At 45.3% G+C, this 14,932-nt stretch overlaps 1 protein-coding gene across 1 annotated transcript in view; it reads right to left on the minus strand.

The window, feature by feature from the left end:
- Positions 1-14,932, minus strand: part of CMTM4 (CKLF like MARVEL transmembrane domain containing 4) — an 83,554-nt gene that overhangs the window by 12,606 nt on the left and 56,016 nt on the right. Inside the window, exon 2 of the mRNA XM_030925357.1 lies at positions 9,347-9,523. Within this exon, the coding sequence (XP_030781217.1) occupies positions 9,347-9,523 (177 nt within the window). The remainder of the gene's footprint in view (positions 1-9,346; positions 9,524-14,932) is intronic.

Here is a 14,932-nt window from a genome sequence, read left to right on the forward strand (position 1 = left end):
AACAACAACAACAAAAGCGCAGGGCTGGGGGAATGGAGCTGTTTGCGGGGACCTTGTGTGCATCAAGATTTGAACAAAACAAATGTTGGCCAGGCGCGGTGGCTCACGCCTATAATCCCAGCATTTTGGGAGGCCGAGGTGGGCGTATCACGACATCAGGAGATCGAGACCATCCTGGCTAACATGGTGAAACCCTTTCTCTACCAAAAAATACAACAAAAATTAGCCACGCCTGGTAGTGTGCACCTGTAGTCCCAGCTACTGGGGAAGCTGAGGCAGGAGAATGATGTGAACCCGGGAGACACAGCTTGTAGTTTGCCGAGATCGCGCCACTGCACTCCAGCCTGGGCGACAGAGCGAGGCTCCGTCTCAAAAACAAATAAAAAAAAAGTAAAAAGACATTGTGGGCCGGGCGCGGTGGCTCAAGCCTGTAATCCCAACACTTTGGGAGGCTGAGATGGGCGGATCACGAGGTCAGGAGATCGAGACCATCCTGGCTAACACGGTGAAACCCTGTCTCTACTAAAAAATACAAAAAACTAGCTGGGCGAGGTGGCGGGCGCCTGTAGTCCCACCTACTCGGGAGGCTGAGGCAGGAGAATGGTGTAAACCTGGGAGGCAGAGCTTGCAGTGAGCTGAGATCCGGCCACTGCACTCCAGCCTGGGTGACAGAGCGAGACTCCATCTCAAAAAAAAAAAAAAAAAAAGACATTGTGAGACAAAGGGGAAATCTGAATATGAACTGGATATTAAATAAAATTAAATATTGCTAATTCTGTTGGGTATGACAATGGAATAGTGCCATTTAAAACACAGCGCTGTATTTTAAAAAGAAAGGTAGTGAGGAAACAAATGACAATGTTAAGCAACTATTGAACAAATACTTTTAAAAATGTGTATTCCTACCTAACACCTTAAAACAAAATAAATCAAACAGAATAAAAATTACGTTTAAAAAGCAAAACCACAAAAGTATGTGTGTGTGTTTAAATAACCCTGGTCAAGAAGAACTTTCTAAGCATTATACCAAATGCAGAAACCTTCAAGTATAATCTTGACAAATATTAAACCTTAAATAACCATTTGACAAAATGGTCAACATTGGCCAGGCACAGTGGCTCACGTCTGTAATCCCAGCACTTTGGGTGGCCGAGGTAGGTGGATCACTTGAGGTCAGGAGTTCAAGACAAAACTGGCCAACATGGTGAAATCCCATCTCTACTAAAATACAAAAATTAGCCACGCGTGATGGCAGGTGCCTGTAATCCCAGCTACTTGAGAGGCTGAGGCAGGAGAATTGCTTGAACCCGGGAGACGGTGGTTGCAGTGAGCCAAGATCACGCCACTGCACTCCAGCCTGGGTGGCTGAGTGACACTCCGTCTCAAAAACCAAAAAACAAAAACAAAAAAAGCTCAATATCTTTAATTTATAAATAGCTCTTGCAAATTAATGAGAAAAAGTAACAAAGTGAGAAAAGGACATATATAAGCAATTTGAAAAAGAATACTACTGGGTAATAAGCAGGAACAAATATTCAAATTTACTTATAGCCAAAGAAATGAAAATTAAATTGGCAGTCATATACTACTATTCACCTGTGGGACTAACAGACTATACACCTGGGGTAAGCGTGTGTGTTGGAGAGAGTGAGAAGACCAACAAGAAGGGCTTCAATGACACAACTTCCTGGAAAACCACTGCCAATAGGTATCAAGGGTTTTAAAGAGGTTCATGTCATTTTCCTATGAATCCTACAGTTGGAAATCCATCTTAAATATCATAGTGGAGGCTGGGAGTGGTGGCTCATGCCTGTAATCCCAGCACTTTGGGAGGCCGAGGCAGGCGAATCACCTGAGATCAGGAATTCTAGACCTGCCTGGCCAACATGGCGAGACCATGTCTCTACTAAACAAATACAAAAATTAGCTGGGTGTGGTGGCACATGCCTGTAACCCAGTTACTCGGGAGGCTGAGGTAGAGGAAACACTTGAACCTGGGAAGCAAAGGTCGCAGTGAGCTGAGATCGCGCCACTGCACTCCAGCCTGAGACACAGAGCGAGACTCCAACTCGGAAAAAAAAAAAAAAATCATATTAGGGGCCAGGCACGGTGGCTCCTGTCTGTAATCCCAATATTTGGGAGGCTGAAGTGGGTGGATTGTTCGAGACCAGCCTGGGCAACACGGCAAAACCCTGTCTCTACAAAAAATTCAAAATAATTAGCCAGGCATGGTAGTGCATTCCTGTAGTCCCAGCTACTTGGGAGGCTGAGGTGGGAGGATTGCTTGAGCCCAGGAGGTCGAGGCTGCAGTGAACGGAGACTGCGCCTCTGCACTGCAGCCTGGGGGACAGGATGAGACTCTGTCTCCAAAAAAGTAAATAAATAAATGATTTAAGGCAAAAAGGTCTAAGTATAAGGAAGCAAGCAAAGTGCTCAACAGGGGAGTTGTTCAATAAAATGGGATTTCCATAATGGAACACTATGCAGTCATTAAAAATAATGATGTTGTATATTTAACATGGAAGGTACAATAATTTAAATGAAAATTTAAATGGTTCTATTTTTCTGCACTCACATATCACAACACAATGCATAGGCGAAAAACAGTCTAGAGAGAACAGTTTAGGATTCATACTCAAGTGTTTTAAGTGGTTACCCTTCAGTGGGTCATATCACGTATTTTTAAACAGCTTTATTGAGATATAATTCACATACCATAACATACACCCAATTAAAGTATACAATTCAATCACAATGTAATTTTAGAACGTTTTTAGCACTCCAAAAACAGCCTTGTACGCATTAGCAGTTATTCCTCATTCCTCCCCCAACCCTAGGCAACCACCAATCTGCTTTCTGTCTCTATGGATTTGCCTATTCTGGACACTGTGTGTGTGTGTGTGTGTGTGTGTGTGTGTGTGTGTGTGTGTGTGCGTGTGTGTGTGTGTGCGTGTGCGTGTGCATGTGTGTGCGTGTGTGTGAACTCTGCCACAAATATACAAATATTCTGGACATTTCATACAAATAGAATGATATAACATGTCTTTCGTGCCTGGCCTCTTCCATTTAGTATAATGGTTCTAAGGTTTATTCATGTAGCATGTATCAGTACTCATTCCTTTTTATTACTGAATAATAGTCCATTGTATAGATACACCACATGTTATTTATCCTTCATCAGTTGATGGACATTTATTTCTACTTTTTGGTTATTACAGATAATGTAGCTGTGAACCTACAAGCTTCTGTGTGGACAAGTTTTCATTTCAGTCATCAGATGATTTTTTTTAAATTACCTATTCTCTTCTAGTTTTGGGGGGTTTTTTGGTTTATTTTTTGTTTTGTTTTGTTTTGTTTACAATAAGCACTTATTATTCACACAATTTGAAAGGCTCAATACTGGAATACTGCAAATCTTAGTCAGCATCAAGCACTTGAGTTCCTGGGCCATGAAACAAATCAAGGCTGAACTGATAACAGATGAAATATTTGTACACAGAATCAGCCTGGGGCTGTCACTGCAGTCCTGGTTGGCCCTCAAACCAATATGCTGTGTGGCTGGCTCTAGCCTCTGTCCTACACATCCAGGAGACAAGAACGTTTGCAAGCACTCGGCCCACGCTTTGCACTCACTTGTGCTTGAACGGCCCCAGGATCAAAGGGACAATTATAATGTTGATGACAGTAGCAGCTACTATCTATGGAGTCACTGTACCAATCACATCACTCCCAGTGAATTCTAACTTAATTATGATCCAAAATGAACAAATTTTGTTCTACTTTCATAGATGAGGAAACTGAGTCCCAGAAAGAATGAGTGCGCTATAATGAAAAATATTTAATCAAATCCTTGAATCTCGTGAGTGATATGAGCGTCTTTTGTTATTCATAATGAGTCCCTTTCAATCATACCCAAGTTTACGCTAATGAAGTGACTTTTGTGGGAACAGGGTGGTAGACAACTTCAGGATAAGGACAGGTCACCAGAAAAGCCAGCCAGGTGATTAGAGAGTGGGAATTTTCAGCCCCATCCCCTGGACCTCCAGGGAAGTTAGAGGAGCTGGATATTGAGTTCAATCACCAAATGGCCAATGAGTCATGCCTACCTAGTGAAATCTCCAGAAAAAATACCTAAACGATGGGGTCTGGGGAGCTTCTGAGTGGAGCTCATTCTGACTCCATAAGGACGGAGGCTCCTGCATCTGACAGCCTCACTCTATGGATCTCTCCCATGTGGCTGTTCCTGAGTTGTATCCTTTAAAACGTATCAAGTGATTGTTTAAGTAAAGCACCTTCCTGAGTCCTGTGAGTCACTGCAGAAAATGACTGAACCTGAGGAGGGGCGGTGGAAACCATTGAATCTGTACTCAGCCAGACAGAAGTGCCTGGGTGCCCCTTTTGCAGCTGGTGTCTAAAGGGGGGCCATCTTGTGGGACTGGGCACTCATCTGTGGGATCTGTGCTAACTCTGAGAGTTAGTGTCAGAATTGAATGGAACTTCTGAAAACCCAGTCAGTGTCAAAGAATTACAGGACAGCTTGGTGTGGAAAATGTATTTGTTATCAGAAAAAAAAAACAAAACACAAGGGCTCAGGGCTCAGCCAGTGGACCCTATGGGTGATTGCCAACTGTTCTCAACCCACCACAGCACCCGGCCTAGGTTCTGAGATAGAGGCCTAAGAGGTCTCCGGGGCCACAGACCCCACTAAGAAAAGGCGACCAAAGCGGAAGAAGAAAAACAGGACAGTGTGGGGGGTGCGAGATGAGAGAGTATGGCAGGAGGGACAGAGTGCCCCATAGCAGACACTGCCAGGATGCTGGGTAGGGTGAGAACCTAAGAGCAACCAGAGGATCCAGGAACACGGAGGCCCCATCCCAGGCTCTTGACCAGGGGACTTTCAATGCTGCCAGACTGGAGTGGGCTGAAGATGAATTGGGCAAGACCACCACATAGTCAGGATGGTGGACTGGGGGAAGGGGCAGGAGGTGTGTTTGGCTGGAAAGTACACATGAGAAGCTTCTGGGGTGTTGACAATCTCCTATTTGTTGACCCAGGTGGTGACTGTATATTAAACTCCATATTTACTTTCATAATTATTTCAGAATTTGACAATAAGAGATTAGAAAAGAGAGATTAGGAGAGGGGGAAGTAGAGAAGGCAGGTGCAGAGCTCCTCTTCAGGGAAGTCTGGCTGAGCTGGCCCTGGGCTCTAGGGCCAGTTGAGTAGGAGCCACTGGCAGGCTTTTGGGATGGGGGAGGATCAGACATGACTTTTAGATAGCACCACATCCCAGAAGGGAAGGGGAGGAAAGGAGGAGCCCTGTGGCACTAATCAAAGTAAACAGGGGTGGAATATGTGAGTGTGTGAGCTCCTAGGACACAGAGCAAAACAAATATCACCAGGTGTGGTGGCTCACGCCTGTAATCCCAGCACTTTGGGAGGCTGAGGCGGGCAGATCACCTGAGGTTGGGAGTCCAAGGCCAGTCTGATCAACATGGAGGAAACCCCCACTCTACTAAAAATACAAAAAAATTAGCCGGTCATGGTGGTGCATGCCTGTAATCCCAGCTACTCGGGAGGCTGAGGCAAGAGAATCATTTGAACCCAGAAGGTGGAGGTTGTGGTAAGCCAAGATTGCACCATTGCACTCCAGCCTGGGCAAGAAGAGTGAAACTCCGTCTCAAAAAATAAAAAAGTATATATATATACATATATATATATATACACACACACACACACTTTTTTGATATATATATATATATATCAAAGAACAAGTCCCACAATCCATCCAAAAAAGAAAAAATAACCCAAACCAAAAACTTGACATTAAGAGAATCTTTCAAATTCCATCAAATTATGCTTGCAGAAAATTATGCATTGTCCTCCTTATTTATCATTTCTCATCCATATTTATGTCAACCTGGGCTCCTGGAATGACCTGTGTTTTTAAATCCATACCAATCATACCCTATTTTAACCATCAGGCTGGCTCTGCTGGAGACGAAAATACTCCCAATACTCCCACCACCTTGTTATAGAAACACAACACAGCCAAGGCTAACCCTTCTGTAAGCGAGTTGATGAGCTAAGATGGGCCCTGAGGAGCTCACTTTTTCACCCCTCTCAGAGAACACTGGACACGAGCTGCCTTTAATAGGTACCATCTTGGCTGGACGCAGTGGCTCACACCTGTAACTTCAGAACTTTGGGAGGCCGAGGTGGGCAGATCACCTAAGGTCAGGAGTTGGAGACCAGCCTGGCCAATGTAGCGAAACCTCGTCTCTACTAAAAATACAAAAATTAGCTGGGCATGGTGGCGCACGCCTGTAATACCAGCTACTCACTGAGACATGAGAATCACTTGAACCCAGGAGGCCAAGGTTGCAGTGAGCCGAGATCACACCATTGCACTCCAGCCTAGGCGACAGAGCAAGACTCCATCTCAAAAAAAAAAAAAAAGGTACCATCTCCTCAAGTTCATGTAATATATATGGCCTTTTGTTGGGCAAACACACAGCTTTTATCTGCTCCAAAAGAGTAGAAAGCCTGGAATGGATCCCAACGAACAGCATGGTGTTCTCAAGTGATCACATCACCACCCAGCCCCAGACCCAGGCCACCACCACTCAGAGAAAAGAAGGAGTATCAACTTCCCAAGGGAAGAGATGCACCTCAACATGACCGGTGACATAGTAGTGTGGTAGTTAACAAGTAGAAAATCTTTCATGATTAAAACAGAAAAAGCAGAACTCCAGAAAGCTCACTAAATAGGTATTTCTGGGCCGGGCATGGTGGCTCACGCCTGTAATCCCAGCACTTTGGGAGGCCAAGGTGGGTGGATGACCTAAGGTCAGGTGTTTGAAACCAGCCTGGCCAACATGGTGAAACCCCATCTCTACTAAAAATACAAAAATTAGCTGGGCGTGGTGGTGCATGCCCATAATCTCAGCTATTAGGGAGGCTGAGGCAGGAGAGTCACTTGAACCCAGGAGGTGTGGGTTGCAGTGAGCCGAGATCATGCCACTGCACTCCAGCCTGGGCAACAGAGCAAGACTCTGTCTCAAAAAAACAAAACACAAACAACAACAACAAAAAGTAGGTATTTCTGAGGATAAATGCTGGCATAAATTAGTAAGAACTCTGAAGTGTGAAGTCTTTTAACAGATTAATGGCTGTCAGATAAACTGACAAAACAGAATTAAGGGGATCAAGTCAAACCTGGTGGAAGTAAACAGGGGAACAGTGTGGATAACATAATAGCAGCGTGCCAGGACACCTCTTACTCAGGTGAGATTAACATCGTGGCACTGGCTGCAGCACCCACTGGTTTGAGGCCTTACCAGGTGCCTTTACACACATTACCTCATCTTATACTTAAAAAAAAAACCCTGTAAAAAAAAATTATCTCCACTTTACCAGTGCTGACACTTCACCAATGTAGGGCTCTCAGTGACTAGCCGAGGGTCATGCACAGCCCGTTTTAGCAGCCACCTTGGACTTGAACCCAGCCCGGTCTGTTTGATTCAATGCCTACAGTCTTAACCTTTCCAGCAGCTGCCTCTTTGTCAAATAGGTCCTCCCGCAGGGTTTCACAGCCCAGCCTCTTACTCAACAAATATTTATTGACAGGCTTCAGGAACACCAGGCAAGTACGATAACAATGAACAAGATGCTGACCTTGACCTTGACCCTGCATCCATGGTATGAGCATTTTAACTGCGGGAGGTTTGCAAAGTTCCCTTAAACTGTCTACTACATGCTCTGTAAGCATTTTCTTATGGATAACATAAACCTCATTTTAAAAATAGTTGAGACATTACAACCTGTCACAAAAACTCAGACAAAATGCTTCTAGTTATCTTGAGGTTTTAGAGCTTAAATTTAAAATACCACCACACGTTTTTCTCAGCTTTCAGTGCTAAGACAAAAAACAGCTAAGTTTTTAACTGACATCTACTTTTCTAGATCAGCAGCTCTCCTTTTATTTTTCCTCCTTTAGGAGTCTGTGCTGGGTAGGACAACCCAGAGAGCACCTGTAAGGAGGACCTTCCCCACCTAGGGCACACCGGGAGAGCAGCCCTGCCAAGGAGGTGGCAGCTCCAGCCTCCTCCTTGGGGCCCACACTTTCTCACGGGCCCAGCAGCAGCCAAACACAGAGCCATGTGTGGCTTCTGTGTGGCTCCTGATCTCAGGCAAGGGTAGCTGGTCTGAGGCACTCTCCTCCTGCTTCCCCCTCAGCAGCTGAGGTTTCCACGGCATTTTCATCCCACAGGCACAGCAGGGTGAGGCAGCCAACTGTGCTTACGTGGATTTCCCTGACTGACTCCCTTTAAGCTCTTGCACATGCTAATTTGCAAATAAATATCAAGAAAACCAAATGATATTAAAATCCCTTTCTCATTTAGCACAGTAAGGACACAGTCTAGGAAAGGGAGTCTAGGACTGACCAGCTCTGTGCTTCCCGTCTGATTAACAAGGGTGGCCAAACAGGGCTAAGAACCCAAACCATGGGGAGAAAAGGGCACGTTTCCACTCAAGATTTTCTGATCAAACCACCAAACCCCCCAGGTCCTCCTAGTTGGTTTGAATTTAATAATATTCCTAGGCTCAGGTTGGGCGCGTGGCTCACGCCTGTAATCCCAGCACTTTGGGAGACTGAGGCAAGTCTCCTGACCTCAATCACGAGGTCAGGAGACTGAGACCATCCTGGCTAACACGGTGAAACCCTGTCTCTACTAAAAAAATACAAAAAAATTAGCCGGGCATGGTGGCAGGCACCTGTAGTCCCAGCTACTCAGGAGGCTGAGGTAGGAGAATGGCGTGAACCTGGGAGGCGGACCTTGCAGTGAGCCGAGATCGTGCCACTGCACTCCAGCCTGGGTGACAGAGCAAGATTCCACCTCGAAAAAAAAAAAAAAATTCCTAGGCTCTGTAAGTTATTGGCATTTTCATTCACATTTTCAATTCTTCCAGAATCAATATTTTTATAAATGGCTTTTAGGTCTAGTCTGAAAAATATGTAAATGTCTACACCATATTATTTTATTTCCCATATTCTCCAAATATCAACATGACCAGTCTTCTCAGACGATCGCAAAACTGAAATGACATATTTAAAGTGGCCAAAATAATTGTTACGATGTTTCTCCCATTAGTTAAGATTCAGCTTATTTTGTATTTTTACTCAACCCAGTAAAGAAATTTAAAATTTCACAGTTGAATTAAAATGGAATATTTAAGGATCAAAATGAACTAGAACCAAACACGACCTGGAGAGATTCCAACTTTTCCTTGGAGCCAACCGGCGCGTGATCCTTTCGTGGCCAGAGTGGCCACTTGTACTCACTGTCAGGTTCCAGTTGATCTGGGGGATCCTCATGTGCAGGTTGAGACTGAACATAATCAGCAAGACGCCAGTCACCACAAACGCACTGCAGCTCACAAACTCAAAAAAGTAGAGGCCTTCACACGGGGAGCACGCCATGATGGTCTCTATGCAGATGAATGCAATCAGGGCCAAGATCTAGGAAGAAAATTGGAAACATATATGTATGTATATATTTAGTATACATCTGTGGACATACATACCTGCCATGCTTAAATAACACTGAACAACAACAATATATTGCCCCAATATACTGGGGATAGCATTGTAACTGTTGGAAATCAGACCTGCTTCAATTCTTACATAAAGAATAGGTATAGGGGTCTTAATGAAAGGATCAAATTACTAATGTAAACAGTGAAGGCCCACCACATACACTAAAATCAATCTGGTGTGATATGGCCCGCGGGTGTAAACTGCTGGCCCTTGGGAGGAAGCAGAAACATCTCTACGATGTTTCTAGGTCTTCCCCTGCCACCAATAAGTAAGTGGGTATTGCCTATGTGTGTTTCTCATTCATGGTCTCCACCACAATTATCCCAAACACTGCAAGAGCAGAATTCTGATGGTGTCCAACTTAGGCCATCTGCAGTTATCTTGGTGGCTCCTGCTAAAGTCACACAGGTTAACTGAGACTCCTGACAGCTTTAAAATGATGATTGGTATAATCTCCTCTTCCCCCAATTAGGCGGGAACAAGAGGCCCACCTCATTAATTCATATGGTTTTAAAAAATATATTTTTTGAACTTGATCACAAGAAGATGGCAGCTTATTAAAAAACATTAAGAAATCTACCAATAATAGAATAAATTTCTAGGCTGGGCACTGTGGCTCAAGCCTGTAATCCCAGTACTTTGGGAGGCCAAGGTGGATGGATCACCAGAGGTCGGGAGTTGGAGACCAGCCTGAATAACATGGAGAAACCCCATCTCTACTAAAAATACAAAATTCGCTGGGCATGGTGGCGGATGTCTGTAATCCCAGCTACTCAGGAGGCTGAGGCAGGAGAATCGCATGAACCTGGGAGGTGGAGGTTGCAGTGAGCTGAGATCACGCCATTGCACTCCAGCCTGGGCAACAAGAACGAAATTCCGTCTCAAAAAAAGAAAAAAGAATAAATATTTTTTTCTTTTCTTTTCTTTTTTTTTTTTTTTTTTGAGACGGAGTCTCGCTCTGTCGCCCAGGCTGGAGTGCAGTGGCGCGATCTCGGCTCACTGCAAGCTCCGCCTCCCCGGTTCACGCCATTCTCCTGCCTCAGCCTCCGGAGTAGCTGGGACTACAGGCGCCCGCCACCGCGCCCGGCTAATTTTTTGTATTTTTAGTAGAGACGGGGTTTCACCATGGTCTCGATCTCCTGACCTTGTGATCCGCCCGTCTCGGCCTCCCAAAGTGCTGGGATTACAGGCGTGAGCCACCGCGCCCGGCCAAATATTTTTTTCTGAAGGAAGTAACATTCTGGCAATATGTCCTAAGAGTTCACAGATCATAAAATCAAATAGATATCGATGGAAATTACCAAGTGAACTTTTAAAAGGGGATTTCAGGAGAAGAAGGAGGCCCAAAGGCAGAGTTAATGGCCCTGTGATCAAAGAAAGGTTTCGAGCACCTAAAGCCAGATCAGTCTTGGGCTCCCGCTCCGCTCAGTTCAGTGGCATCTGAAGCCTGTGCCGCTGCTTCCAGGCTGGCCTCCACTTCACAGGACAAGGAAGCAAAGGCAGGCAGCTCTGTGGTCCTCTAGAGACTTGTCCTTTAGAGCTTGTGAGAAATGTAGAATCTCTGCTTCCTCCCCTTGAACTATAGAATCAGAACCTGCTTTCTGATGAGACCTTCAGATGATTAAAGTGCCAGCAGCACCCAAGGCACAGGCTGTTCTGGGGCCTTTCTCCACCTGCTGAAGTCCTACTGGTGCTTTCCAGTGCTCCACTTGATGCTGCCACCACCTCTTCCCCATGTCTTCCCTGACTGCTTCTCCCTGCCAGACATCAGCTTATCCTACTCTCTACCAGGAAAGCTGGTTCGCCTGTGATTGCATTCTATCTTTACCATCTTGCAGCCTCTGCCTCCTGAGCTTTTAGGGGGTAGGGCAGTCCATCCCCATCTACTCCCAAGACACCAAGCACAATAACTTGCACATAGCCAGCAGATGGGGGCTGAATGAGCCATTAGAAAACCCACATCTACAATTCCTGGCTGCCTGGTCAGTGTCTCCAGGTGAATGGAGGAGTGGTTATGCCTTTCCCATTGTCAATTGTCTTCTACATAGAACCTCTTTCCTAACAATATGTGGTCTTTTCTAAGTCAACACATTAAAGATGCCAGTCTTCTTAGTCAAAGGATACAAAATTTCAGTTAGACAGGAAGCATAAGTTCAAGAGATCTATTGGACAATATGGTGACTTAGTCAACAACAATGTATTGCATTGTATTGTTAAGAGTGGATTTTAGATATGGTAAGAGTAAAGGCAAAAATTTCTGAACATAAAAGTTGTAGTATAGTTACTAAAAGTGTTTCTCCACCATGCGTGGTGGCTCACACCGGTAATCCCAGCAGTTTCGGAGGCAGAGGCAGGTGGATCACCTGAGGTCAGGAGTTCGAGACCAGCCTGATAAACATGGTGAAACCCCATCTCTACTAAAAATACAAAAATTAAGGCCAGGCGTGGTGGCTCAAGCCTGTAATCCCAGTACTTTGGGAGGCCGAGACGGGCGGATCACGAGGTCAGGAGGTCGAGACCATCCTGGCTAACACGGTGAAACCCCGTCTCTACTAAAAAATACAAAAAACTAGCCGGGCGAGGTGGCGGGCGCCTGTAGTTCCAGCTACTCCGGAGGCTGAGGCAGGAGAATGGTGTGAACCCGGGAGGCGGAGCTTGCAGTGAGCTGAGATGTGGCCACTGCACTCCAGCCTGGGCGACAGAGCGAGACTCCGTCTCAAAAAAAAAAAAAAATACAAAAATTAGATGGACATGGTGGTGGGCGCCTGTAATCCTAGCTACTTGGGAGGCTGAGGCAGGAAAATGGCTTGAAACCCGGGAGGTGGAGGTTGTGGTGAGCCAAGATCGCGCCACTGCACTCTAGCCTGGGCGACAGAGTGAGACTCCATCTCAAAAAAACAAAAACAAAACAAAGAGAAAGAGTAGATTTTAAGTGTTCTCAACCCCCACCAAAAAAAAAAAAAAAAAAAAAGGTAAGTATGTGAGATAATGCACGTTACCTCGCTGGATTAAGCCATTCCACATTGCATACACATTTAGAAACATCATGCTGTACACAGTAAATATAGAAATTTTTACTTGTCGATAACACAAAAGATATGGGTCATTAAATATACATACTGTGCTCCTCCTAATGGCTCTCCTTATAATTCTCTATGGCACCATAGACTTTAATTTTCCATCTGAATTACATGCCTAACTTGCAATCAATTCGCAAAAGAAATAGTTCACATAAGGGAAACTCCTAAACTTTCTCCTTTTTTCACCCCAGTAATCAGATCTAGTAATCCTGGGCAAGAAATAACACACTGTACTGATGAGTTACAAATGCTTCTGGTATGCTAACTTCAACCATATTTGTGTGGGGAGGTAACACCTACATTCTTAAATATTAACATAAAAATGGCTTCATGGATATGCAAATCTAATAGACCATTCGTTGTGGCAGTGAACAAAATGGACAAAAATTCCTGCTCTTAGCTAACAGTCTAATAAAGGAGGTTTTTGGTTTTTTTTTTAATTACATTTAAAAACAGAGTGAGTGAGACAGTGATAAGAACGAAGGAGAAAAATGGAAGCAGGAAAGCTGAATAAAGCATAGCTGGGGCAAAGGTGTTTGAAAGTTTAGACGCAGAGACCAGGAAGAGTGGCTCACGCCTGTAATCCCTTTGGGATTACAGCACTTCAGGAGGTTGAGGCGGGTGGATTGCTTGAGGCCAGGAGTTCCATACCAGCTTGGCCAACATAGCGAAATCCTGTCTCTACTAAAAATACAAAAATTAGCTGGGCATGGTAGCACATGCCTGTAATCCCAGCACTTCAAAAGGCTGAGGTGGATGGACAGCTTGAGGCCAGGAGTTCCAGACCAGCATGGCCAACATGACAAAACTTTGTCTCTACTAAAAATACAAAAATTAGCCGGACGTGGTACTGCACACCTGTAATCCCAGCTACTAGGGAGGCTAATGCATGAGAATCTCTTGAACCTGGAAAGCAGAGGTTGCAGTGAGTGGAGACTGTGCCACTGCACTCCAGCTTGGGTGACAGAGTGAGACTCTGTCTAAAAGAAATTTAATATAAAACAAAATAAAGTTTAAGGCGGGCGCAGTGGCTCACGCCTGTAATCCCAGCAATATGGGAGGCAGAGGCGGGTGGATCACATGAGGTCAGGAGTTCGAGATCAGCCTGGCCAACATGGTGAAACCACATCTCTACTAAAAATACGAAAATTAGCTGGGCATGGTGGCACATGCCTGTAATCCCAGCTACTCAGGAGGCTGAAACAAGAGAACTGCTTGAGCCTGGGGGCAGAGGTTGCAGTGAGCTGAGATCGCACCACTGCACTGCACTCCAGCCTAGGCAATAGAGTGAGACCCTGCCTCAAAAAATAATAATAAAAATAAATAAAGTTTAGACAGAGTGTCCCTGGAGGGTGCTATTTGAGACAGAGTTGCCAAATGTAAGGGACAGCTGTCTGGAGAAAGAGCACTGGAGGCAGAAGGAGGAGTGAGGTGAGATCCCTGGGAAGGGGGTCAGGTGGCCCCTGGGGAGAATCACAGGAGGGAGGTCAGACCTAAAGAGCCCTTGGATGCAGTGAGATCTGCGGCTCCCACTGTGAGTGTGGTGGAAGCACCAGAGAGTGGCAGCATCTCCTTTGGGTCTTAAAAGGCCACCAGCTACTTCGTGGAGAACAGACTACAGTGAGGACGAGGGCAGAAACTGGGAGGAGAGTGAGAAGACCCTTGTGACAATGAACAGGGCTGACTTATTACCTTGCAGAAATGACTTCACAGGTGTGGGACTGCACAGGCTGAGTCAGAAAAGTTAGCATGGTTCCTGCCTTGCTCTCTCTTGGATCACTCATGATGGGGAAAAACCAGTTGCCATGTCTTGAGGGCACTCAAGCAGCCCTATGGAGAGGTGTAAGTGCCAAGACCTAAAGCCTCCTGCCAACAGCCATGTTGAACAAGCCATCTTAGACATGGGTCCTCCAGCCCCAGGCAAGCCTTCAGATGACACAGCCCTAGACGAAAGCTTGACTGCAACCTCCTGAGAGAACCAGAGCAAAGCCACCCCCCAAATTCCTGACACACAGAAATGAAAAGAAAATAAAGATCTGATTTTTGTTTGTTTGCTTTTTTAAGACAGGGTCTTCCTCTGTCACCTAGGCTGCAGTGCAGTGATGCAATCATAGCTCACTGCAACCTTGAACTCCTAGACTCAAGTGACCCTCCCACCTCAAACTCTTGAGTAGCTAGAACTACAGGTGCACACCACCATGCCCAGATATTTCTTTATTTTGTGGAGACAGGGTGGTCTCAAACTCCTGGC

The sequence above is a fragment of the Rhinopithecus roxellana genome, chromosome 20 (assembly GCF_007565055.1).
Source record: "Rhinopithecus roxellana isolate Shanxi Qingling chromosome 20, ASM756505v1, whole genome shotgun sequence".
NCBI lineage: Eukaryota > Metazoa > Chordata > Mammalia > Primates > Cercopithecidae > Rhinopithecus > Rhinopithecus roxellana.